The 27,053-nt window shown below is 41.0% G+C and overlaps 1 protein-coding gene across 3 annotated transcripts in view; it reads right to left on the reverse strand.

Moving 5' to 3' along the window:
* Positions 1-8,138: 8,138 nt before the first annotated feature.
* Positions 8,139-27,053, reverse strand: part of eps8a (epidermal growth factor receptor pathway substrate 8a) — a 165,590-nt gene continuing 146,675 nt past the window's right edge. For all 3 annotated transcript variants that reach the window (XM_059654672.1, XM_059654671.1, XM_048554119.2), the window contains 4 exons: positions 25,427-25,643; positions 21,964-22,144; positions 16,616-16,748; positions 8,139-9,103 (listed from right to left, as the gene is read on the reverse strand). In XM_059654672.1, coding sequence (XP_059510655.1) covers positions 8,990-9,103; positions 16,616-16,748; positions 21,964-22,144; positions 25,427-25,643 — 645 coding nt within the window. In that variant the 3' untranslated portion in view covers positions 8,139-8,989. The remainder of the gene's footprint in view (positions 9,104-16,615; positions 16,749-21,963; positions 22,145-25,426; positions 25,644-27,053) is intronic.

The following is a 27,053-nucleotide window of genomic DNA, read 5'->3' on the forward strand; positions in this document are numbered from 1 at the left end:
ATTTTTTTTTGTTAGGCAAGGGCATTGAGGGATTTGAAACCAATACCAGTAAATTATATTAAGATATTGATCTGAGGAAGAGTCACCGGACCCAAAACATTAACTCTGTTTTCTCCTCCACAGCTGCTGCCAGACCTGCTGAGCTTTTCCAGCAACTTTGTTTTTGTTCCTGATTTACAGCATCCGCAATTATTTCAGTTTTTACTAAGTGGTATAAAGTCAAATCTCTAACCCTCACTTGTACCTGAAGTACGCTGGGGTTTAAAAAAATTGATCAATCAGGAACAGAACACCAGGAGAACAACTACAATCCAATTAAAAATGAAGGGCATAAAGTGAGACTAACTCAGTTAACAAATACTCTGGTTACTGGACCTGAAACTTGAACTTTGCTTTCTATCCCCAAATGCTAACAGACCTGATGTGTTTCTCCAGCAATTATTTGTTTTTGTTTTCCAACATCTGCAGTTCTGTGTTTTATGATAAAGGATATAGTCTATTGTACTATTGCCCTATTACACAATTGAATTTGTAGAAATTCACAACTTGACACATATTAGATGTGGATTTTCAAAATTTGACATTAAGAATGCGGTAGGCTGTCCACTTGCAAAGATTTACATACCAGCAATACTCCATGATATAATTAGAATAAAACGCATTTCGAAACAGCACAAAAGGGAAATGCATCTTCCTGAATCAGTCCATAACTAATTTTCAAATTCAAGCATGGCTAAATTATACACGAGGAACACAGACTACTGGCCGGAAATCTTTTGTGTTACTTGGAAAGAACAGCAGTTTGAATAGGCCAGGGGAAAGCAAGCAGCATGGGAAAATGAAGCCTTTCATTTCAACCACTGATGTGGAAACTAATCATACAATCAGGTATATTGCTGTTTTACAGTCACTGCTCAAACCGTAGGCAAAATGAATCAGGCTTGTGTTGGAACAATTTCATCGACTTTTGAAATTTGAGTGTATTGCAATCATTCCCAAATCATTACTTACCCAAAAACAACCTTTTCATGCAGGTGTATTTTTTTGCAATTACTATTAGTTCACTATGAAATGATGGACGGTAAAACAGAAGTGCAGAATAAAAACAGTAATCATGATCTACTGTCAGGGTCAACATGACAATTTTCAGAAAGTTAACTTCCTGAAAAGGACGAACGCACAATAAAACACATGTCTGGGACATAACCCTTTCTCATGACTTTGATTAATTAAAGAAAGCAGGCTCTATGATAGTTACCTGCTCCAACATGGCAGGTGAGCAACTAATGACTCAAACTGAACAGCAGAAAACAATTTTGGAACTTCTGGGTAGAACAAAAACAATGATGGGGGGGCTGATGATGGGCTTGTGGTATTATCAATTCAAAGACCTAGGTAATGTCCGAGGTCAATTCAAATCCCACTGGGGTATTCCACAGAAATCTCAAACAATGTTAGGGCTTTTGTAACAGTAGGAGTGTCTTCACATCTGGACCAAGAGGCACAGGTTCGAGTCTCACCTACTGAAGAGGTGTGAGATAAAATCTCTGAACAGGTTGATTAGAGAAAACATTCAATGTTGCCTGAAAGGTGCGGAACTTTTAAATAATTCGACAGAATGAAGGTAAATGAACTGTAATGAGTTGGATTTACCAGCAGTCGTCAATACACTCAAACTAGGGCTCTTGTGGCACAATGGTAGTGACCATACCTCATGACCGCAAGGCCTATATTCAAATCCCACCTGTTCTAGAGGTATGTAATAACAGTTCTGAACAGATTGATGAGAAAAAGATTAATTTTAAAAAAATTCAAGCTGGGGCTCTATTATCAGTGTTAATGCCCCTCCTCTGAGCCAGGAGCTCTTGTGGTATATAATAACTTTGCTGAAAAAGTCAATGAGAAGAAAAGAAATAGTTAAGCTTCACATTTGTAACTGATTTCAGTGGTGATGGAAAGCGGTCACTTGTAACCAAAGTTGCGAACTAATTTTAAGGCTTCAATCCAGACCACCAAATTAATAATCAAAATATTTTCCCTCGTGTGATCTACCTTTAAGTTAATCTTCAATCTTTTCTATCCAGACATTCTTCATAAACCGGTCTAACACAGGGGTTAAATCCAACGTAACCTCTACATCATCTGTCTACCCCCAAAATGTTTTGTTAGTCACCAGCAAATTTCACATCAATCATCTAAAACACTGCAAAATAGCAAACACTGAAAATATTTGCAAGTGTATGTAGAATGAGCAGATAAGAAAACAGTTCATGCTTTAAATTGATAGCAACTGAATTCTTCCATAAGGTTAGGTCATTGACTGTGTCTTTACAAGTCTCTTGTTCCAGGTTCCCAGACACGGAACCCAAAAAATTCCAAAAGTGGCCTTTCCTCTACCCATCTGATTGCACCTCATCTACACAGTTTCCCCCGATGGGTCAGGGGAGGGGGAGTATTACGAGAGGTGGGCAATGCAGAGAGTGGCCCACCTGTCATCACTGCTGCAATTCAGGGAACAACATTCGTAGACACCGTATCCAATCTGGCCTGCATCACCACCCCTACCCACCTTGCCAAACATCAGCCCTTTCAACCCTTACCCAATTAGTCTCCCCTTCGTTCAGCTCTTGCAAGTCAAGCCATCCATCTTTCATCAGATTGGATGGCCAAATGTAGGTTCTTTTTTTGGAACTAATCATCGCCTGATACTTACTTGACATCTGCAACATGTATCAACTCCATCCTGAAAACTGTCAAAATTCTGATACAGTGGGTAGATTTCTTCAGTATCTGAGGAGTTATAGCAATTCTTCAGCAAGTATCATCACTTCTTAACTCAGGACAGAGGGAACAGGATTGATCACAAGACACTACCTCTAAAGAACTGGGAACTTTTTGTGCAGTAGCAGAGTACTGTTTCTCAGCCAGGAAGGCTAAGTTTAAGTCCCATCTGCTCCAGGAGAAGATCTGAACAGCTCAATTTAAACTATCTCCAAAGAAATTCTGTAGTGATGCCCTGGGGCTGAGAGTTTTGACCTGCAATAATCACCTTCCTTCATGTTAGATACAACTCATTTCCATACCTCATCCAGAAGCTCCCACTGGTTTCAATTTCATTAGAGCTCCTTGTTTTCTCAACACTTGAAAAAGGTTACCCTCATCTCATTTACGGGGTTCAACTTTATGTTTGGGCCAAGTGTGCAATGAGGACTGGAGTTGAAGGGCCATCACAGAATCCGACTGAACAGTTGCTATGTATTGTTGAGGTCGGTTGGCTCATCGAGCTGGTTTGTTGTTCCGCAGACATTTTGTTACCATGCTTGGTAACATCCTTGGTATAGCCTCTGATGAAGCGTCAGTATGTTTTCCCGCCTGGTTTTTAAACTCTGGGGTCCGTTGTTATGGGTTGCCTCACTTCCGGGTTTCCTCCGTAGTGGAATGTAGACCGGGTCAAGTTCAATGTGTTTACCAATAGCATGCTTTGTGCAGTGCCATGCTTCCAGGAATTCTCGTGCTTGTCTCTGCCTAGCCTGTCCCAGGACCTTGGTTTTGTCCCAGTCATGGTTCTCCCTGTCCATGTGGACTGACATGAGTGTGTATAGGCTGTGCCTTTTTGTAGCCAATTGGTGTTCATGTACTCGTTAGTTTCCTTCCTGTTTGTCCAATATAGTGTTTCTCGCAGTCTCTGCAGGGGATCATGTAGAAGACACGGGTCGTGTCCATGGGGTGGGGGGGGGGGGGGGGGCGGCGGGGGAAAGAGAGTGGGTCTTTAGTTCAGCTGAGCAGCTGTTGTAGGGTTGATGTAGGCTTGTGTGCCACTCTGATGCCCAGCGGTCGTAGAAGTCTTGTGTCGAGTTCTGATGTAGGGTAGTGTGGTGTGTGTCAGGGCATGCAGAATCTTTCTGATGCTGTTCCTGTAGGCATCTCCTGACCCAGTTCTTTGGGAGATCCATTATCCTTGAACACTTGAAAGAGGTGTTCCTCCTCCTCTTGGCGTAGTTCCGTGTTGCTGCTCTTTTAAAAATAGTGTTTGCACACAGCTTCGTCTGCGTGTGCTGGGTTGGTTACTAAATGAAGTTCAATACCTGGTCTGCGTGTGGGGCTTTTCAGTGTACGTCCAGGAATGGGAATTGTTTGCTCTTCTCATCCTCTCTGGTGAATGTTATTCTGGTGAGGGTGTTGTTGATGAGTTTGTGTGCCTCTTCCAATTTGGTCTGTTTAATGACAACAAAAGGTGTCATCTACTTAGCATATTCACAGTTTAGGCTGGATTTGCGCAAGGGCAGTCCTTTCCATTCTTTACATCACTGCTTCTGCTAATGAGTCCAGAGATAGGCAATCCCATGGGAGTCCAGTTGATTTGCTCGTATGTTTGGCCATTGAAGGTGAAGTGGGTGGTCAAGCATAGGTCCAGTAATTTAAGCATTGTGTCCTTGGAGATGGTTTTACTGGGGTCGTGTTCTTGTTCAAGTGGTGTTGTCATTGTTTCCCTTGCTAGTGGTATGTGTATTAATGTGAATACGGCAAAGACATCAAACAATATCATGGTCTCTTCGTCCTCTATGTCGTCGCTGGAGTTGAGGAATTCTTGGACTGAGTGGATGGAGTGGGGTGATTTGTTGACTAGGTGCTTGAGTCTTCTGTGTAGTTCTCTGGCTAATCTATGTGATGGAGTGCCTGGCAGGGAGACTATAGGTCTCAGGAGGACTTCCGGCTTGTGCACTCCAGGGAGGCTATAGAAACGGGGTGTGTTGGTTCATTTGGGTTTCATTCTTAAGTCGTCTGTTTTTTGATCTGAACAAGAACACAAACCCAGTGAAACCATCTCCAAGGACACAATGCTTAAATTACTGGGCCTATGCCTGCCCACCCACCACCTTCAAACAGCCAAACATACAAGCAAATCAATGGGACACCCATAGGATTGCCTATCTCTGGACTCAAAGCAGAAGGAGCGATGCAAAGACTGGAAAGGACTGCCCTTCTGCAAACCCAACCTAAACTATGGATATGCTACGTATATGACACCTTTTGTCATCATTAAACAGACCAAATTAGAAGAGGCACACAAACTCAAACCACACCCTCACTGAAATAAAATTCACCAGAGAGCATGAGAAGAACAAACAACTCCCATTCCTGGACGTTATAGCAGAGCGCAAGACAAATGGGGAACTGCAAACCAAAGTACACCAAAAAGCCACACACAGACCAGGTATTGAACTTCATTAGTAACCATCCCAGAACACGCAGACTAAGCTGTGGGCAAACACTATTTCAAAGAGCAACAACACACTGCAGCAACACGGAACTACGCCAAGAGGAGGAAGAATACTTCCTGCATGTGTTCAAGGATAATGGATATCCAAAGAACTGGGTCAGGAGATGCCTACAGGAACAGCAGCAGAAAGATTCTGCACATCCCAACACAAATCACACTACGCTACATCAGGAACATGTCAGAATTCTGCACAAGACTTCTACAACCGCATTGAACTCGGCCCCATAAACATTCCACTACGGAGGAAACCCAGAAGTGAGGCAATCCAATGCAACGAACCCTGGAGTTTAAAAACCAGGCAGGAAAACACACCGACGCTTCATCAGAGGTTGTACTGAAGATGTTACCAAGCACAGTAACAAAATGCCTGCGGAACAATAAACCAGCTTGGCAAGCCAAACAACCTCAACACTCACAACCCAAGCTACAGATCTACTCCAAAATCTTAGAGCTAGATATGTTTTGCCTAAATGTGCTTAATAGCAGTGTTGACAATAACTTCCACAATTTTACCAATAACTGAGTGCAGATTTATACGGTAACCAAATGTGGAGCTGGATGAACAGCAGGCCAAGCAGCATCTCAGGAGCACAAAAGCTGACGTTTCGGGCCTAGACCCTTCAGAGAGGCCCGAAACGTCAGCCTTTGTGCTAGAGATGCTGTGTTCATCCAGCTCCACACTTGGTTATCTTGGATTCTCCAGCATCTGCAGTTCCCATTGTCTCAGATTCAGAGGGTGGTCATTTGTTAGTTTGGGTTTGACGACAAGAATGTTGGCAATGCAGTTGTACTAGAACACTTTGGTGAATGGTCCAGCTAAATCTGGAGTACGTTTCAAGTACTACAACCAAATGTAGCCAGGACCCCTAGTGTTTGCTGTATCTATCTCAGATTTAAAACTGATTATTGAATACTACAGCTTGGAAGCAGCTCTTTGGCTCATTGTATCTGCATCAAGCAGATACACACTCTAATTGCACTTCTCAACACTTGGCCTTTTGCTTTGTATACTGTGGTGCTTCAAGTGTTCATCCACGTACTTAAATATAGTTATGGTTCCCACCCCTATCACCCTTTTAAGCTGAGTGTTCCTGATACCAACCACCCTCTGGGTGAAAATATTCTCAACTCCCCTCTAAACCTCTTGCCACCTTACCTTAAATACATGATCCCTGACAACTGAGCCATCTAAAGGGGAAAAAAATTCTATCCATTTCCATCCATGATCTTCATAAATTTTGCAGTCCTCTGCTGCAAGGAAAACAATTCTAGCCTATGCCGTCACTCTTCACAGCTGAAAGCTCCAGCCTAGTCAACATCCTCTGTAATCTCTCCAGTGCAATCACATCCTTCCTATCGTGTGGTGAACACAACAGTACAGTACTCCAGCTGTGGCCTAATTAACATTATTTACAGCTCCATCAAAATCTCCTGATTCTTGTATTCATTACCTTGACTAAAAGTTAACAATGCCATATGCTACCACAGCCACACTAAATCGCCTATCCTGATGCCATCAAGGATCTACGCACACACACACCAAGTCCATTTGATCCTCTGTACAACTCAGGGTCCTACCATTTATCATCTACTCCATTGCCATGTTAATTCTCAAAATGTGGCACTTCACACTTCTCTCAATAATGCTCCACTGGCTTTTGCCCATCTGGCCAGTCTGTTTATATCTTTCTTCAGAAATTAATTTTTCTTCAATTGCGATCTACAGAATGGTACAAACGTCTACCAGACTGTGGAAGTGTTTCGTAATTAATTTCACTCCCGAAGGTTAGCTTCTAACCTTAAAAACAAAATTATACTGTAGTCCTAGGATCCTCAACCAGAATAAATAGTTGCCCTTTCTACAGTATCTATTCCAAGCAATATTGTGAAAACTACAATTAAATCACCCAACTTTCTGAATGCCAATTAGTATAAAATGGTTTGTGTAACCTCTCAAATAAACCCTTAGTCAAGGCAGCACTCTGGTATGCTTGTGTTACACTCAAGCATGACTATATACTTCCTAAGATGCACTGCCTAGAACTATTGCTAGTCAAGGGTATGTATGGGCTGAGGCATGACTTGTTCCCCCTTTGTATTCAAGTTATCTAGATTTCAAGGCCAGCATTTCACTATGATATTTAATAATTTTAATAACCTGTGTTCTTCCAACACCCTTACCAAGTCACTTCGGATCTCCACCAGCATTCTTTTTTAAAAACAAAACAATTCTATCTTGTTGAATCCTTTAGTTAAGAAGCAGCATGTCTCACATTTACTTCCAACAAAATCCATTTGCCATAGTTTTATCTACATACAGTCTTATCCTAATATATTTATTGCTTATGCTTCCACAGGACTAGAACTGATGTGTTCCCCTCTACTTATACGGCATTATATGGACACCATCATTCTCAACTATACTTTCAGAACTGCTATTCAAAACATCCTAACTTAGTGCTTAAATAAAACTATGGAGTCAACTTCAAACTTAACACAAAGGGATTTCAATGAGTTGTACTAAAAAGTCACCATACCAAACTATAGGTCTGCTCTCTCAGTAAAGAGAGATGACAGGTGGTGATTTAACCAGAGCATCACCACAACTCAAGCAAGAGAAATTGAGGAGAGGAGTCTTCATGGTAACCTCAGCTGATGGAGGAATTGAGCCCACACAATTGGTATCATTTTGTGCAGCAAACCAGTCAACTGAGCTAAATGACACCTTGTTTTGTATTCCAGAAGGAATTTAAAGGTTGCCAAAGCATCATTGAGTGAGTGCGGTAAACTAATCCAGTTATAAATTAACACCAAGCAATGTAGCAGTAAATACTATTTATTTCATAATTACAGCTGAAGTGTGGAAAAAAGGCACCATGAAACTATACAAATACAATATCAAATCCTTCTAAATGGATTTAAAGTTCTCAAATGTACAACATTCTTCTCAGTTCAGCAAGTTTCCATAAAATTACATCAAGATAACAATATTTAAAGTTCAACAGTGAAATAAACTATTTGCACGTGTAATCTTTGTGTACATTTGTAACACAGATACCACATTACACGGGGTAAGGGTGTGGGGGAGGGTTGGTGGTGTCAGTGGTACATTTCCAAATCAATAGGTCCTGTGCCAAAGGCAGTAGTGTTGTAACTATCTTTTTAAGTACAACTTTCTAGTCATATTTTAAGACTAGAAATGTATATTTAAAGTGAAAAATTGTTGTTAGACCAACTTCATCTTCAAAGACATTTGTACATTAAATGCCAGTCACAGAAAATGCTTCACCTATTGTTGTCTTCACCAATATAATCTTGCAGATCTTCTGAATTGAAATCAAAGACAATACTGACTCAATCCTACTCCCTTTACCATTTCACTATAGATTGTGACAAACCTAGGTTACTGCATTAAGTCTCATTACAATAAACTGACTATTAAATTATATTCAAAGAGGATTACAATCAAAGTCTGATTGCAAAAGACAAGCTTAATTTTAACAAGTCACAATTATATCTTTACGTAATTTTGTTCTACTCGACAGTAATAAAACGTGGCAAAACATGTTCATTCAATCTCGTCCTTTTCAGCAATGCGCTTCACTGGTCAATCAATTTGTGCCTTCTGCGCATAATTTCTAAAAACTCGGATGATTTTTCAGTGGCTTCCTAAAATCAAAGAGAAAGTTTCAAAGTGATCACCCTGCATTAATGACTGTTTCCTTCATCAAAAGATTCTACTCCGGAGTCACAGCCAGCAGCATTGAGTTTTTCTTGCCGCCGTTTCATGATTTCTTCTAGTTCTGAGGTCCCACGTTTATCCTGAAATTAAACAATGTACAAGTTTCAGAATCATAGATATGTTGTGGGCAGTCTGACTGGGGTGGGGGGTGGCTTCAGAGGTGAAGAGGATACAGGGAAACAGCAAAGAAAAAGGAGAGAACCTTAAGTTCAACTCATAATTGGACTGAATTTAATAATTCATTTATACTTATGTTTAAATGCCCTTTTATGCTGCATTGGCTTCTTCCCCACACGTTTAAATTGAACTCTCACTTGTATTATTGTTATGGCATTTTAAAATTGCTGCTTCAATATAGGATTACCAAATCTCATTTAGAATATTTTCTCAACAGTTCCCAATTTGTCATCTTATGAATAAAATTAGATTCTACAGAGATTTCCTGGAACATACATTTTCCTTTCTTACGTCATCCCCTGGTGTATAATTGCTACACAATTCGCAAATTTCACTCAGTCTTTCTGCTAACTGATCAGATTACATTTTGTATTTATGTGCATTAAACATTGTACAAAGAAATGCAGGAACGTTACTCTTGTTGAGTTGGAGAACTAACTCAAAGAGGTGGCACAGGTAGGCAAGGGGACTGAAAGAATCTACAATTCTTCTTTAAATTGGTGCAACAATATTCAAATCAAATCTGACCTTTTCAGGTCTTAATTCCCATTTCCAATAAGTCAATTTACAGGGATGATCAGAGTGCCACCTACTGGATTTAATAGCCAAATTTGAGACATCACATATTCCAAAGAACTATAGTGAATAAATGGGCAAAATAAAAAGGACTTTCTTTGACTCAGTGAGCACGATGTTACTGGTGTTTATTGCCTGTTCTTCCACAACAGACTGGGCCATCTGAGAGGGTAATTATATACCGTGTATGTGTTAAGACAGACCAAGCACAGAGTACTTGGAAGGACACAGTGAACTGTGTGCATTTTTCATGACAATCCGGTAGGTCTGTGGTCACCATTATTGGCTTCTCACTGCCTTTGATTAGAATTTGAACTAATGCTTTCTAACCAGTCCTATACAGTAACCAACACGCTGACACACAAATCTGTTGATTAAAAGGCATTTTACAAAGCAAAAATCCTCACACATTGAAGTCAGAGCCCTACAACTACTTCACTATGATCTGACTGCAACTGTCTCAAGTGGAAGATCCAAAATAAACACCAAAATCCAAGCCAGTGTTAAGCAAAGTTGAGAGATAGCCCTCATTCTATTGACAATCTAACAGTAGTTTGCACCTTAAAGATGAAGTGCCCTCTGGTGGTGCATTACGTACAGCCCGAATGGAAAACACTAACCTCAGTTACCTCAATGCTTAAAATAAGCTGACCATTGTAAACAGACATGAACCCTAGATTGTGAATAACTGCAGTGGGGCTGCCTATTCTGCTACCGATTTCTAAGAAATTATTATACATACACACAGAGAGAATGATCTGAGTAACATGGCAGGCTTAAGAGTGAAATAGATAAATCTTCAAGACTGGATCAAACGTAAACCAGACAAACTGCAGATACCATAAATCAGGAACAAAAACAGTTGCTGCAAAAGCTCTGCAGGTCAGGCAACAGAGAAGAAAAAAGTCAGAGTTAATGTTTCAGGTCCGGTGACCTTTTCTCAGAACTGGTCCTACAGAACTGGAGAACAAGGAGGGTGCATGGGATAAAACAGGAAACTACAGGCCAGTGATGAAGAAACAACTAGAAGCAGTTGAGGGGCAGCTATTAGTCTGCATTTGGGATTAATCAAAACCACAGTCAGCATGGCTTTGTTAAAGGAAGGTTCTGTCCGAACAAACTGATTAAAATGTTTGGAAGAGATAGCCAGGTGCATGAATGAGGGCAATAGATTCAGTCTTTTTAGACTTCAGCAAGGCTTTTGATGACGTCCTGCACGGGAGACTGATAGCAAAGGCAAGAGCCTGTAGGATGTAAGGAAATTTGACTCATTGGATATAGATTTAGCTGAGTAGCAAGAAGCAAAGGGTGACATCGAGGGGTGTTTTTAATGACTGGAAGCCTATGTCCAACAGTGTTCAATAGGGATCAGTGTCAGGGCCCTTGAGGTTTGTGGTATATGTAAATGATTTGGGATGTAGGTGGGTTGATCAGTAGACTCAAAGATGATACAAAAATTGGTGCAGTAGTAAAGAATGAGGAGGATAGCCTTCGTTGTGCTGGTCAGACGAGCTGATTAATAGCAACTGGAATTCAATCCAGATAAGTGTGGGCCATGCACTTGGGCAGGACAAACAAGACAAGGGAAAACATGAAGAAGAGCAGTACCACTGAGGATCACAGGGGCCTTGGTGCGCAAGCCACCAGTGTCTTTACACAGTGGGATAGATGGATAAAATGGCTCAGACGACGTCGGATATTTGCCTTTATTAGTCAAAACAGAGTTCCAGCATAACTACCTTGCTCTACGAAAAGTTGGTTAGGTTTCAGCTACAGTATCACTTGCAGTTCTGGAATCTACATTGTTGAAGAATGTGATTGTATTGGTTAGAGCGTAGAGGAGTTCTACAAGGACGTTGCCTGGGCTGGAGAGTTTTAGTTCTGAAGAGACTGTATAGACTGGGGCTGTTTTCCTTGATCAGAAAAGAGACTAAGGTGATGTATCGAATTATGAGAGGCATTGATAGAGTGGTCAGGAAGAAAACTTTTCCCCTTGGAGGAGGGATTGACAGGCACAGATTTAAAGCATACAAGTGGCTTACAAGGGATGTGGGGAATTCTTTTTCACTGTCTTGAGAGATGATAGAAGCCGAAGCCCTCATAACATTTTAGTAGCATATGATGTACACTAGCAATGCCAAGACATGGAAGGCTACGGGCCCAATGCTGAAAAACGGGACTAGAACAGTTAGGTGTTTGCTTTTAACCAGCACAGATTTGACAGGTCGAAAGGTATTTTTTCTGAGCTGTAGATGTCTACTATACCCTCAAATCTTTTCAACTGTCCAAAGAGATTCAGGCTGTTCTTGAACGCAGCCAAACAAAACTCTGATCAACCCAGACCTGGGTCAGTCAAATATTCCACCCCACCATATATGTTGAAAGAGACACTGTGGAAGGTGTTCAGCACTTCATTTATCTTGGCTGTCACATCTTTCAAAATGCCACCAGGCTAGGAGATCCAGCCCAGATCAGCTACAGCAAAAGTCTACAACAAACCACAGAAGCATGTTTGACAACAAACACCTCCACAGGTGAGCAAAAGCCTGACTGCATGAAGATATCACCACCACCACATTGTTGTACCTTGGAAACATACTGACTGCCTGCAGCACAACTGCACTACAGAAGTTCCACCAAGAATGCCTCTTCCACATCTTCCAGGTCCTTTGTGAAGCTAACTCCACCAACTATGCTGCACTGGACACTGTCAGGATAATTGAAAAGCATCTGTTCCACAAGGTATTGTTTTTGATCAATGTTCCAGGGAGGTCAAAGAAAAAGCTAAAAAAAGTTGTTCTAAATGATTTACTGAACTATAGCAACATTGAGATTAATGACTCAGTCGTCTGCTAACAATCCTTCTATAGTAACATCAAACCACAGCATATTGAGTCCAGATGCCTTACTGAAGAGGCAAAAAAAGGGAAGCAAGCCCTGCATTCCCCCAATGGAAATCCTTTCCATGTTCCCAGAGAACTACAGATTGAGAAATGCCTGTTGAATCACTTGAAGACTCATGGCATAACAGAGTAGACACCATCCTTGAATTAAGGGCCAGGCAATGACTGAAGTGCAAGTTTGATTGCAAACTTTAACTACATCCAAAGAAGCGAGCACCAATGCTCAGCAAAACTCCCCACTACTGTTACAACTGTACAACAGCAAATGATCCACAAATGGTTCACAGTATCTCCCATGGTCACACTGTCCAGTCACTAAGTTTCCAATTACAAGTCCAGTCTTTGAGTTTTACCCCTGCACTCAACCAGCCCACTACTTCTCCCTACTGTGGAAACTGGTTTGATCCAATTGCCCATGTATCAACTATATCCCAAGGACTTGGTCACACAACTGTTCTTCTTTTAGCAGGCTGCATTTGTTTTTAGGTGCGATTCTCTAATATCAAAAACTGCAAACTTTCTGTTTATGAAGCATCATGGAAATATTCAAGTTTAAAAATAAGTATGCAGGCATCTGAATTACAACTGAATACATGCCTACATTACAGCTAAGTGCAACTTTGCAGAAACAGACAAATAAGGGATTATGTAACTAACTTCTTTAATCAAGATTTAAATACTTGTAAGGATTAGGAATGAAGGACTGTAAAACAAGAATCTGGATAGTAGAATTTTGTTTTAAATAGTGCAACAGTGTCTCTTAATACTATAAATATATAGTGTATTTAAAGGCATATCAATTACTCCATCATAATGTGCCTTTCAATAAACTAGAAATTTTTTTTGCCCCAAGGTAGAAGTGCAATAGCTGTGCTGGAATATTTCCCCATTTACTTTCAAAATGAAAGATACATGTGACAGTTCAGATGATTTCTTGGAAGCTTTTCTAAAAAAAGTAAAAGCCATTTTCCCTCCAACATAACAAAATGTAAGGGTTTGGTATCATGTACAACAAAAAATAATCTAATTTAGTGAACGAAATCAGTCTGAGTGAGACTGAGCAAAGTATCACTAGTGGAAAGAGGAGGAGAAAAGTGCAGTTTTTTTGCTCTCAATTCAGCACCTTCAGTAAAAGTTAATCTCCTAATGTTATTGAAAAGAAGTTGTTTTTATAGGGTGGGTGGGAAAGTAATATAAAACACACAGACAAGCAAATATATTGCTATGACAATCAATATTCTTCGAGCATTGTCCTTTTCATTTTATAACCAAGAGCCATTAAAGATAGATTTGGGAAGTGTATTACACTGCAAATAATTTCTTTAATCATATTAGAATTAACTTCTTTAAAAAAGTTATTTCAATTATGACAGATATACTACAGCAGTGCTCAAAGGGTATTAAGGTTTCCTTTTTGTTGATCAAGCAAGGCTGCATTTCAAAGCAAACATACAAACCAAGCAACTCATAACAGCTAGCAGACATGATTAGATTACACTTGAAACAAGATACACATTTTAATAGTCAATGTAACATACCAAAATATTCCTTCATTTAAAGGCAATGTTGAAATTTACAACAGGGACCAGATAATTCCTATAAATTTGTAATATCAATCCAGCCTGTAATGGATCAGAAAAAGGACTCCCGAGAGCTGCTAATTTAAGCAAGAAAATTAAGTATTATCTTACTGTTACTTATACTTGGATAGCAAGAGATAGTCAGGACCCATGGAGTCAGCAGAGCACCTGTAAGTAGGAAGACAGCAAGAAACCACCAAACAAGCCAACAAAAAAACCCAGCCAAAGAAGGAGAAGAAAGCTTTTAAGCAGTTCATGTCAAGCACAATGAGGAGAAATATTACTTTGTAAGTCAAATGTAAAATACATTCAATTTGAGTAATTTACCTAAATTAGAAACAATTGCAATCTCTAAGTTAAGTTAGAAAGCTTTCAGCACTTCAAACCTTCATATATCTTCTATGCTATCCTCTTGTCTGCATGGTGCAAAGAATTTTACTTCCTTTCCTATCCAGATTTCTCATCCTTCAGATAACCCTACTCACATATTTGTTCATTTTTCACATTTATCCCAGAGCCTACACCTGTTTTCTCAGTGGACGATTACTACATATCATTTATCTACTTTGTTTTTCATTTATATGCTCACTGTCATCACCGTTCAACATAGAATACAGTGGAAGATTACTAGAGCATGATTGTGTCATACAATAGATAGAAATTTCCTTCAAAATGTTACTTGTAACTCATTGTGATAGAATCTACTTTTTGATTCATTAAAAACAAACTCCAGATCAAAAATGGCTAAACATCAAAATGTCTGAAAAAGAAATGTGGTGCATCAGCAAGGTTCATTACGTGCAGCATTAAAAAAAAACAAAATGGATTTACTTATTGACTTCAGATCAGGAATTCTATGATGGAATAGTCTTCTAGCAATCTTAATGAACACTAACCACATTGTTCAATTTTCCTTTTTACTCAGACTTGTTCTTCTGGCTGTGATGTTATTGTTCCAACACCAAAACTTATCTGAAGAAGTGATAAAGAATGATGCAAAAAAATGCACATCAAAATTTGAGAATAGTAGGCTGATACATAAAGTAAAGTCGCATGGAATCTGGATGAGCTGGCTAGATAGATACAAAACTAGCTTGGTGATAGAGTAGCAGTGGATGCTTTTCGGAATGGAGATCAGTAAGTGGTAGTTTTCCTGCAGGGAACCGAGGTGGAACTTTGTTGTTTATAATATATACAAAAGTGATCAGGAGGAAAATGTAAGTGTTCTGATTAGTAAATTTACAGATGACACCAAAATTGGCAGAGTTGCAAACAGTAAGGATGATTGTCAAGAGGATACTACAAGATATAGATAGATAGCAGATTTGAGCACAGAAATGGCAGATGGACACTGATCTGGACAAATGCGAAATGATCTATTTTGGAAGATAAATTCAGGTACGAAGTATAGAATAAATCGCAGAACCCTCAGGAGCACTAACATACAAAGGGATCCAGCTGCAGAGGTCCACAGATCCCTGCAAGTGGCACTACAGGTGGATAAGATGGCCAGGAAGGTATACAGCATGCTTGTCTTCACAGACAAATATTTTCAAAATATAAAAGTCAGCAAGTTATGCTACGATTATACAAAACTTAAGTTAGGCCACATTTGGAATACTACACGCGGAAGGACGTGGATGCTTTGGAAAGGGTGTAGAAAATGTTGCCGAGACTGGAGCGTTTTAGTTATGAGAAGTTAGATAAACTCAGATTGTTTGCACTCGAAAGACAGAAGCTGAAGGGCAGCCTGACAGAGGTCTACAAAATTATGAAGTATAGACAGGGTGCACAGTCAAAGACTTTTTCCCCAGGGTGGAAAGGTCAGCTACAAGATGGCACAGGTTCAAGATAAGAGGGGGAAGCTTAGGGGAGAAGTGCAAGGAGATCTTTTCACAGTGAGGTGATGGCTGCCTGGAACACACTGCCAGTGGTGGTGGCGGAAGCAGACACATTAGCAACAACTAAGGTGTATCTTGATAGACACATGAACATGAGGCAAAACAGAGGTGTAGATACCATGTAATGACGTTAAGTATGTGGGTTTAAATAAGGATCAGAATCGCCGAAGGGCCCAGTCCTGTGCTGTATTGGATTGTCATACATTGCAACAGTTCCACAGTTCAGAACAGGAATAGGCTGTGTCCAACAGAGATGGGCAGTCTTGCGCAGAATGATGCGTGAACAGTTAGAAATGTGCACAAAACGATGCCAAAAATCAGTTGGCTTTGAACGTCAAGTCAATAAAACAAATTTAGCTCTAGTAATTACTTACAACGCATTTGTACAGAACTAGATATCGTAAAATGAAATGACCTTTGTCATGTTAGGAATTTAACAAAGTATTAAATTTTACCTCCAACGTAGCCTTCTGTACTGTAACCTGACTGTAAACCCGAACACCGTCTTCAGGACAAACTGTCTTCAGTTCGTCTTTGCTTAAAGAGAAGAGCTGTGCCCCTGAGAGTACTCCCAAACTATTCACAGTACTGTAACACAAGAAACTGAATAAGAACATGATGTTTCTGAAACAGATACTTCTGTTTAATACAAGTAATAGTAACAGCCTGTATTCTCCAAACTATTATAGAGAAGACAAAATCTCAGCCTCATCTTTTGGTTAAGGTGAAGGTGAAGGACCCAATTATACCATTTAAAACAAATCTTGGAATCTTGGTGGCGTTCTGGCCAATACTATACTCTTCAAAGAAAGATTAATCTATTAATTTCATCATCTGCTGCTCTATGTATTTGCTATGCACAACACTGGTTGCTAAATTTGCCTCCAACACTGCACTTCAAAAGCTCTGTATCAGTGATAATGGGAACTGCAGATGCTGGAGAATCCAAGATAATAAAGTGTGAAGTTGGATGAACACAGCAGGCCCAGCAGCATCTTAGGAGCACAAAAGCTGACGTTTCGGGCCTAGACCCTTCAGGGAGGGGATGGGGTGAGGGTTCTGGAATAAGTAGGGAGCGAGAGAGAGGTGGACCGAAGATGGAGAGAAAAGATGAGAGGTGGAGAGGAGAGAGTATAGGTGGGGAGGTAGGGAGGGGATAGGTCAGTCCAGGGAAGACAGGTCAGGTCAAGGAGGTGGGATGAGGTTAGTAGGTCGGAAATGAAGGTGCGGCTTGGGGTGGGAGGAAGGGAAGGGTGAGAGGAAGAACGGGTTAGGGAGGCAGAGACAGGCTGGGCTGGTTTTGGGGCCCAATGCAGCCCAATGGTATCAATGTGGACTTCACCAGCTTCAAAATCTCCCCTTCCCCCACCGCATCCCAAAACCAGCCTAGTTCGTCCCCGCCCGCCACTGCATCCCAAAACCAGCCCAGCCTGTCTCTGCCTCTCTCACCCATCCCTTCCTCCCACCCCAAGCTGCAACTCCATTTCCTACCTACTAACCTCATCCCACCTCCTTGACCTGTCCGTCTTCCTTGGACTCTGGACTGACCTATCCCCTCCCTACCGCCCCACCTATCTTCTTTTCTCTCCATCTTCGGTCCACCTCCCCCTCTCTCCCTATTTATTCCAGAACCCTCACCCCATCCCCCTCTCTGGTGAAGGGTCTAGGCCCGAAACGTCAGCTTTTGTGCTCTTGAGATGCTGCTTGGCCTGCTGTGTTCATCCAGCTTCACACTTTATTAACTTCAAAAGCACTTATCTGTTTGAGACGTGCATTGAAACATCCAATGTGAGATCTCCAAGGTCAGAGTAATAAGTCCTTCAAAATCGTATATACAGATAGGTCATTAATTGCTTTGCTAACTTTTCTTCATGTGTAGATCATGCACATTACACAGGGATGGTTACGGGTGGGATGCTCTGAGGGTGAATGTGGACTTGTTGGAATGAAGGGCCTGTTACCACACTGTAGGGATTCTATAATAATGGCAACACAATTCAGAATTCTGAAACATCCCATTAAATATCTGCTGCTGTCTCTAATGATCCATCTCCATACCAGTTCACTCTAGTCAGCATTGCTTTCACATCCACATTGTTGCTATTATTTAGATTTAAATAATGGTCTTAGATCCAATCTGCCCTTTGGTCAAGATTAGTGCACAAATGCTCCTATGGTGCAAAGGTGCCAGTGTCAGACTGGGGTGGACAAGGTCAAAAAAAAAAAATCACAGTACACCAGGTTTAGTCTAACAGGTTTATTTGAAGACACAGCTTTCAGAGTATCACTCCTTCTTGACTCCTTCACCGACACCTGAAGGAGAAGTGAGACTCCGAAGGCTTGTCTCTTCAAATAAACCTGTTGGACTATAACTTGGTGTTGTGATTTTGGACCAAATACTCCCAGGACGCTGTCTACTTGTAGCCCCTTTAAAATTGTGCTATTTAGCTTGCACGGTTTCTGAGTCTTCCTATCAAAATATAATAGCCTGCCTTCACCCTCAGTCATACATGAAAACAAACCCTTCAATCCAACCAGTCTACACTCCCAAACTAGTTTTACTTGCCTGCATTTAGCCCATATCCCTCCAAATCTTTCCTATTAATGTACTTAACCAGATATCTTTTAAACGTTCTAAGTATACCCACATCCACTACTTCCCCTGGCAGTTCATTCCACTCAAGAATCACCGTGGAAAAGCTGCCACTCACATCCTTTTCAAATCTCTCTCCTCTCACCTTACAAATTTTCCCCCTAGCTTTGAACTCCCTCCACCGTGGAGAAAAGACTTTGCTATTCACCTTATCTATGTCCCTTTTGATTTTTATAAGCCTCTATAAAGGTCACCCCGCCACAACCTCCTACTCTCCAGTGTGAAAAGCCTTAGACTATCTCAAACCCTGCATTCCCATCAACATCCTGGTATTTTTTTTTCTGAATCTGCTCTAATGTAATAACATCCTACCTACAGAAAAAAAAAAAAAGAGGGCCAGACCCACGCACAATATTCCAGAAGAGGCTTCACCCATGTCCTGGACAACCTCAACATGACATTCCAACTTCCTATATTCAAAGGTCTGAGCATACGAAACACCTTTCAACAACCCTGTCTACCTACAATGCAAGTTTCAAAGAATTATGTACCTGAACCCCTAGATCCCTATTCTACAACACTACTCAGGGCCCTATCATTAATTGCATAAGGCCTGCCCCTCTATAATTGCCCTCATGCTTTGCCAAATTTCTAAGTTCTGTGTCATTCTCATATCTTCAAACTGTGCCCTGCCCCCAAAGTCAAGTTATTGATATACATCAATAATAGCACTGGTTCTAGTACAGTGAATAAGATCGCTGTAATTGAGATCAAAATGTATAAACATGCCTATGCTACAACAGGCTAAGTGGAATTTAGGCGCATAAATCACTAGATTATTTTAGGTATATTGGATGAATTCTAAATTTTTGAGGGAAGACAAACTAGATATTATGGAGATACCAACTACGATCTTGTAATTCTCCTCAGACACAAGGATGGTGCCAGAGGACTTCAGATTTCCAAACATTAGCTCCTTGTTCAAACAAGGAAAGGAGGGATATACCTGAAAATCATAGGTCAGCTAATTTAATGTATGTTACTCCACAAATCCAAATATCCATCATTCACTTGAACAGTTTCCTGTCCCACAGACGATTCTAATGTTACCACACCCTTCACCACTTTTGTTTCCATTTTATTAACCAATCTAACGTGAGATTGTTGACCAAATGCCTTTTGAAAGTCCACGTACACAACAACAGCACTCTCCTCCACTCAAGTTAAATATGCCTAAACAAGCCTGTCACAGCTGGCTCTCATGTATAATGCTATACTCATCCACCTGGCTGTTAATTGTTTCCTGTACTGTTATTTCTAAACATCACCTTACCACAAAAGGTAAAATTTATAATTTCAATTTACAGTGCTTATAGATTGCAGGCTTATCCTGGACAACACTTTGATAAAGGGACTAAACATTTGCAAATCCTTCAGGCCCTATGATACCATTTCCATATTTAAAGAAAATTTCAATATTGCAGTCAATACTTAATTAATTTCTCCTTGGATTTTCTTCAACAACTTCAAATTTACCCCATCCAGATCAGCTGCCTAATCAACTTTAGTTACTCTTGGTCTTTCTAGGACTGCCTCTATATTCATCTCAAATATGATTCAGATAACCACTTCTTTGATCATAATTTTACCAAAGTCCACCAAAATACCAACAACCATAGAGCTGATTTTGAAACATATCCAATTAACCTTCATTTACTTAATAGCTTTTATTGACAGAAACAAACATTACAGAATGCACTCATCTAACAGTCAAGGTCTCTTGCAGTCTACTATTCAAGAACCCAGACGAGCACCCAGTAATTTGTAACACGAATCAGGCACAGCTGCAGGTTTTTTTTAACCCTCAAGCCTGCTCCACAGTTCAGTGAGACCTGGCTGATTTGACTGTAACAAATCTACATTTCTACCAACCCCGATAATCTTTCAGCCCTTTCTACCAAACTCTGCTGTAAAAATGTTCAAGGGCTACGCTTCCATCATCTGTTTTTAGCGACAGTTCCAAAGTTTCATGGCTCAAAAAAAAATCACTATTTAAATGGAGAAATTCCTTATTTGTCAATAGCGTTTCCGAGTTCTAGATTGTCCCATTAGAGGAAACATCCTTCCAACATCTCCCCTGTCAACGCCACTTAAGATTTTATATATTTCAAGTTGTCTCTGACGATCCAAAGCTCAAGGGAATACAAGCCTAGTCGACCCAACTATTCTGAACAAGACAATCCAGCATTCCACTATTAGTCCAGTAAAACATATTCTGAACTATGTATTTGCATCCTTCCTTAAATGAAGTGGCCAAAACTGTGCACAGTACTTCAGATGTGGTCTCAGCAGTGCCCTGCATAATTGAAACGTAAACTCCCTACTTTTCTATTCAATTCCCCTCATGATAAATGATAACATTCTATTAGCTTTCCCAGCTACTTGTAGTATCTCCACCTGAATACAATCAACATCCAAATGAAATGCAATTAAACTCTTTTTCCTTCAGGAGCACTTGTGGCAAAGGGCCCCTACCCCTGTGGTAAAGTACGCAATTCAAGCTTGCCATGGAGGAGGTGTCCTTAACAAGTTGATCAAATATGGAAAAACAAAAAACCTTTGGCTTGGTAAATTCTAATGCAGCATATTCACTAGTACCTCAGCTAAGGGAAGCGGATTCACTTATTGGACAAGATAGCTAGCGTATAGGTAAGATTAATTACAATTGCATTGTGTTCAGTGTGTGTTCTGGTTGAGGGAGATTCAAGGCCTGTCTTTGAGCCCACCCACTGTAAACAAAGATTCAATTTTTCATAGTTTGGCCAATAATCACAACGGACATGCCCTCAGGTAGAGAAGGGCAGGACAACTTCAGTGAAATCTTCTGCATACATCAATGGGCATTTGTTTAATCCCCAATCAAGTCCACCCATTCATTTGACAACCCTTTCACTTTACTAAGCCAAAAGTAGACTCGGTTCCTCTTCTGTTAGCCATTGTAATTAAACACAAAATTTGTTGAACTGCTTTACCAGTTACGAACTAAACAAATCAACCTAATTTATCACAAACAATATTTCACCATTCAAATTTAAAATTATGATGAACACACAGCAGCACATAACATACATACAAGTTTTGTTTCAGGAGCTGGATCTTGGATTACTTTGGTACTTCATTCACATTTGATTTTTTTTTTAAGATACTTACACAGCATTAAATCCTTTAGAGCGTAGCCATTCCGCTACTTCTTCTGGACATGAATCATAGGAAATGCCAACTGTGGAACTATCGCTTCGTGACACTTGAAATTTCTTCTGTGCACCACTACGTCCAATTGTAAGTCGATGTGCCAACTCATCCTGCACTTCTTCCATGTGAGATTTCCGTCCTACGGGGAGAGTTTTAAAGGAATTTTTTAACAAACTATGGATAACGTTCTACAACCTTTTAGAAGGAATGCAGTTGTGAATGTTTTTCAAAGATGATCTCTTCAAAAATTTGCAACACAATATTTTTGATTTTAATATTTCAAAAGCATCGCTTTGAAACAATCCACCTTGCACAAATTTCAATCAGCATTTGGGTACAGCTTTGGCTGAAGAGCTTTTTAGCCCTCTCCTGGCAACGTGGCTCACAGATATAATTCAGTATCATCATAGCTATAAGCTAACAAAAAACAAAATCACTGCCCTTTTCAGCATTAAGCAAGTCACAAGAACTAAAAAACACACTGGAAAATGGCAGGGATGCAAATGCTACAAAAAGACAGGTGTAACTTATGCTTCCTGTTGTCAGAAAGCAAAAGAGGGGTGCCTCCTTACATGTTTACCTTTTCAAGAACAATTAGAGATGCGTTAATAAATACTGGCTCAGCTAGCAAAACACTCATCCCATGAATTAATTGAGAAATAGCTTCATACAAAAACCACAGTATTGAAGTAGGCAATTCCAACCAATTCACACTAATCAATCCTATCAGTTTATCTTCCTAGACGCATGTCTGAACAGGTTGACTAGAAATAGTTATCCTTCCGTTTGTTTGTCCCTCATCAACTTATCTAGCTTTTCCTTAAACCCACATATGCCACGTGCACCCCCACCACCACACCGCGCCCACCCACCAAATTCAACATGCAAACCACACTTTGGCTGGAGTTGTTTCTCCTCAATATACTAGATTCATAACTGCCTTCTAAATTAGCCTAGCAAGCCACTCAGTTAAGGACAATTAGGCAAGGGACAACAAATGCTGGCTTTGACAGGAACACATACATCCCATGAACCAATGGCAGACAGACATGATTAAGGCTAATTTGACAATTATTGCATGAACATGAAACTATGTTTTAAGTATGTGGGTTCATTTTACACTTTAATTCTGAATGTCAAAGTAATAACCAGAAAGAGGGGCGGTAGGCAGATGGAAGGTTGATAAAGGAGCAGATTAGGTGGAGAGGAGACAGTCAGGTTATGGAGGGGGAGATGAGGTTGGTAGGTAGGTGGTGGGGGTGGGGGTTGGTCAGTGAGGTGAGAGGAGCGGATAGTTGGGAGAAAAGACCGACAGGTAAAGGAGGCAGGGACGAGTTGAGCTGGTTTTGGAATGAGGTCGGGTTGGGGAGATTTTGAAGCTTGTGAACTCCACAGCGACACCTTTGGTCTGCAGGGTTCCCAAGTGAAATATGAGGTGCCGTTCCTGCAACCTTTGGGTGGTATTGTTGTGGCACTGCAGGAGACCCAGAAGGGACATGTCGTCTAAGGAATGGGAGGGGGAGTTGAAGTGATTTGCCGCTGGGAAGTGCGGTTGTTGAGCGCAAACCGAGCGTAGGTGTTCCGCAAAGCAGTCTCCAAACCTCCCTACTGTTTTACCTGAGGTAGAGCAGGCCACATCGCTAACAACGGATACAATATACCACATTAGCAGATGTGCAGATGAACGTCTGTTTAATGTGGGAGGTTTGCTTGGGGCCTGGGATGGGGGTGAGGAGGGAGGTGTAGGGACAGGTGTAGCACTTCCTGCGGTTGCAAGGAAAACTGCCAGGGGCGGTGGGGTTAGTGGGGAGTGTGGAGCAGACAAGGGAGTCACGGAGAGCGAGATCCCTCCGGAAGGCAGACAAGGATGGGGAGGGAAAAGTGTCCTTGCTAGTGGGGTCACATTGCGGGTGGTGGAGGATGATGCGCTGGATACAGAGGTTGGTGGGGTGGTACGTGAGGATGAAGGGGTTTCTGCCTTTGTTGTTATTGTGTGGAGGGGGTGTGAGGGATGAACTGCAGGAAACGAGAGATGCAGTTGAGGGCGTTTTCAACCACTGTGAGGGACAAGTTGCAGTACTTGAAAAACGAGGACATCTGGGATGTCCACGAGTGGAATGCCTCATCTTGGGAGCAGATGCGGCGGAGACGAAGGAATCGGGAGCAGGGGATGGCATTCTTGCAGGAAGGTGGGAGAGAGGTGGTGTATTCTAGGTAGCTGTGGGAGTCAGTAGGCTTAAAATAGATATCGGTTTCCAGATGGTTGCCAGAGATGGAAGCAAAGAGATTGATGGAGGAGAGAGGTATCGGAGACGGACAAGGCGAATTTAAGGTTGGGGTGGAAGGTGATAGTGAAGTGGATGAACTGTTCAAGCTCCTAGTGGGAGCTCGAAGCAGCGCCGATACAGTCACTGATGTAACAGAGGAAGAGGTGGGGTTTAGGGCCAGTGTAGCTGCGGAAGAGGGACTGTTTCAAGTATCCTACAAAGAGGCAGGCATATCTTGGGCCCATGCCCACCCAATTTGTCTGTGGGAAGTGGGAGCCAGTAAAGGCGTGCAGGTGGGGAGTTAGGACAGGGTTGGTCAGTCAAGGGAAGACGGACAGATCAAGGATGCGGGGATGAGGCTGGTAGGTAGGGAGGCAGGGATGGGAGTTGGTCAGTGAGATGGGAGAAAAGACGGACAGGTCAAGAAGGCGGGGACAACCTGGGCTGGTTTTGGGCTGAGGTCGGGAGTGGAGAGATTTTGAAGATTGTTAAGTCCACACTGCGACGACCATCCCCGCCTCCTTGACCTGTCCATCTCCTCTCCAGCTATCTGCTACTTTGTCCACCTCCCTGCAATCTATTTATTTCAGAGCCCCCTTGCCCTCCCCCATTTCTGAAGAAGGGCCCAGATCCAGAGAGTCAGCTTTCTTGCTCCTCTGATGCTGCCTGGCCTGCTGTGTTCATTCAGCTCTACACCTTGTTCCTACTATCTTAAAAAGTAATAACCACTTAGTTTTAAGCATTGACCAAAGGGTATAAGTTACAATACCTACAAAAGTGTCTTAAAATAATCTGACCAAACTTTGGTATCAGAAGGCAAATCAAACATTAAATGGCTACAAACAGAATTATTAGTCTGTTATATTTAAATGTTGTATATCTTTTAATCTGAATTTTATCATATAGGTTGATCTAAAGCAACTTGAGGGGCTTGTCACAACGTTTCAATTATCGTGGAGCTGTGTCACAATGGACTGGAAGGCAGTATTAGATTTTTTGATCGATCAGAGTGCAAATTGCACCATCATGCAATGAGAAATCAAAAAACCGATTGCATTTTTACAATTTTTACATAATTAACCAATTCAGCAGTTCTGACTGCACAATGAATATTTGTTCCACTAAATAATGGACCTGAACTTTCCTCAACTTACTGTTGAGTAAGGCGTGCCCATCCCTCTGAGTGTCCTTTTGTGCACCAGAGCTCTCAATCGAGCTGCTACTGCTCTGACGGCTGACACTCCTAGAAGACCCTCGAACCATACCACCTGTAAACGAAGATGTAGGGGAGGCTGAGAAATGTGCTGGTGGCGGAGAAGGAGCTGGTGGTATTGGCCCAGAAGATCTTGCAATGACATCCATCTTCTGTTTCTGCAGATAAGGTGTTTAAAATCATTACTTGTGCAAAAAGTGAAAAGATTTAGCAAATGCTAACAGACAATCTAAATCTGAAATGAGAAACTTCTTGGATTGTAGGATAATAAATAGTCTATTGTTCTTGTTGCCATCTTCATCATCACAGTAGCATGTTTTCTACAATAACTATCGCAGCACTTAGTTATGCAGATTAACAGATAGGTGATTTCCTATTTTTCCTCAATATGCTTGGATGCAGCATTCAAAGATTTAAAATCTAAAAACAAACAAGTCTCACTTCCTCCATCCCAAGTATTTGGTGTTGGCTGGAAACAAATACACTGGATTAAGAAGAATTTTCAATCATAACTTGCATTTATAAAGTGCAAGTAAGATACTATTACAATCTCCCAGGATACTTCACAGAAGCATACTCCAACAAAAAACAAATAGACATCTAGCTCCCTAACAAAAAATGTCAAGTAGGAGCAGCTTGAGGGAAAAAAAGTCACAAGTAAGTTGAAACTTCACCTACATAGCAGGAAGTTTCAAGCGAAGTCTTAACTGGGCACTGCTGTATTAGCAATGTTTTATGGAGTCAAATTTGAAAAAAATTAAAAGCTTAAAACTACTGAAATCTAATAAGCAAATCATGGTGGGTGGTTGTTGGGGGAGGGGGTAGGAGCAGGAGCAGGAGCAGGAGCAGGATGATATACCAATCAAATTGCAGGTTTTTCCGGAAAGCAACATTTCCTAGCGTTTTAATAAAAGGTGTATATAGTGTTCAACTTGCTTAAATAAGTACACAGCAAGCACTGCATATTTAGGCACACAATTATACACATTTCCACGTGTAGTTAATACGCTGAATGAATGGCATCCATAACAGGAACATGACACCAGCTGCCATAAATTGCAAAATGAAAAAAGCAACTGCAGGAGCGGATAGAAGTAACAGGATGCTTCTGTGCCATTGGATTCTGAATGGGGCTGAGGTTGGAAACAGTAGGAGATAACCCTATTGACCTCCAACTAAGTTACTTGTGGTTGGTGCAACTGGAGGAGTAAGCTTGTGTCAAGAGTTACCTTTACATACCCTGGCTTTTCTCTGGATACATGCCAAGCTATAAAGCACCTTATTTGGGTTAAATCCTGGCATTTAGAACAAAAACAAAGTCTGTAATGAGTTTTGTACAGTAGTTCAGAGCCTGCAATACCTCAAAAATGTCTGAACTCTATTCATTTGGTGGCCTAATGCCAGATTCCCAACAACGAGTATTACAAACCATTTTAAAAATAAACAGAATGGTGAAAGAACAATGTAGTTAAACAGGTGAGTAATCCTCACACCAAATACCATAAAGGCATCTGCAGTCATGAGTAAACGGAGTTAATAACTAGGGGAAGGATTTATATGAACATTTG

The sequence above is a fragment of the Stegostoma tigrinum genome, chromosome 25 (assembly GCF_030684315.1).
Source record: "Stegostoma tigrinum isolate sSteTig4 chromosome 25, sSteTig4.hap1, whole genome shotgun sequence".
NCBI classification, from domain to species: Eukaryota; Metazoa; Chordata; class Chondrichthyes; order Orectolobiformes; family Stegostomatidae; genus Stegostoma; species Stegostoma tigrinum.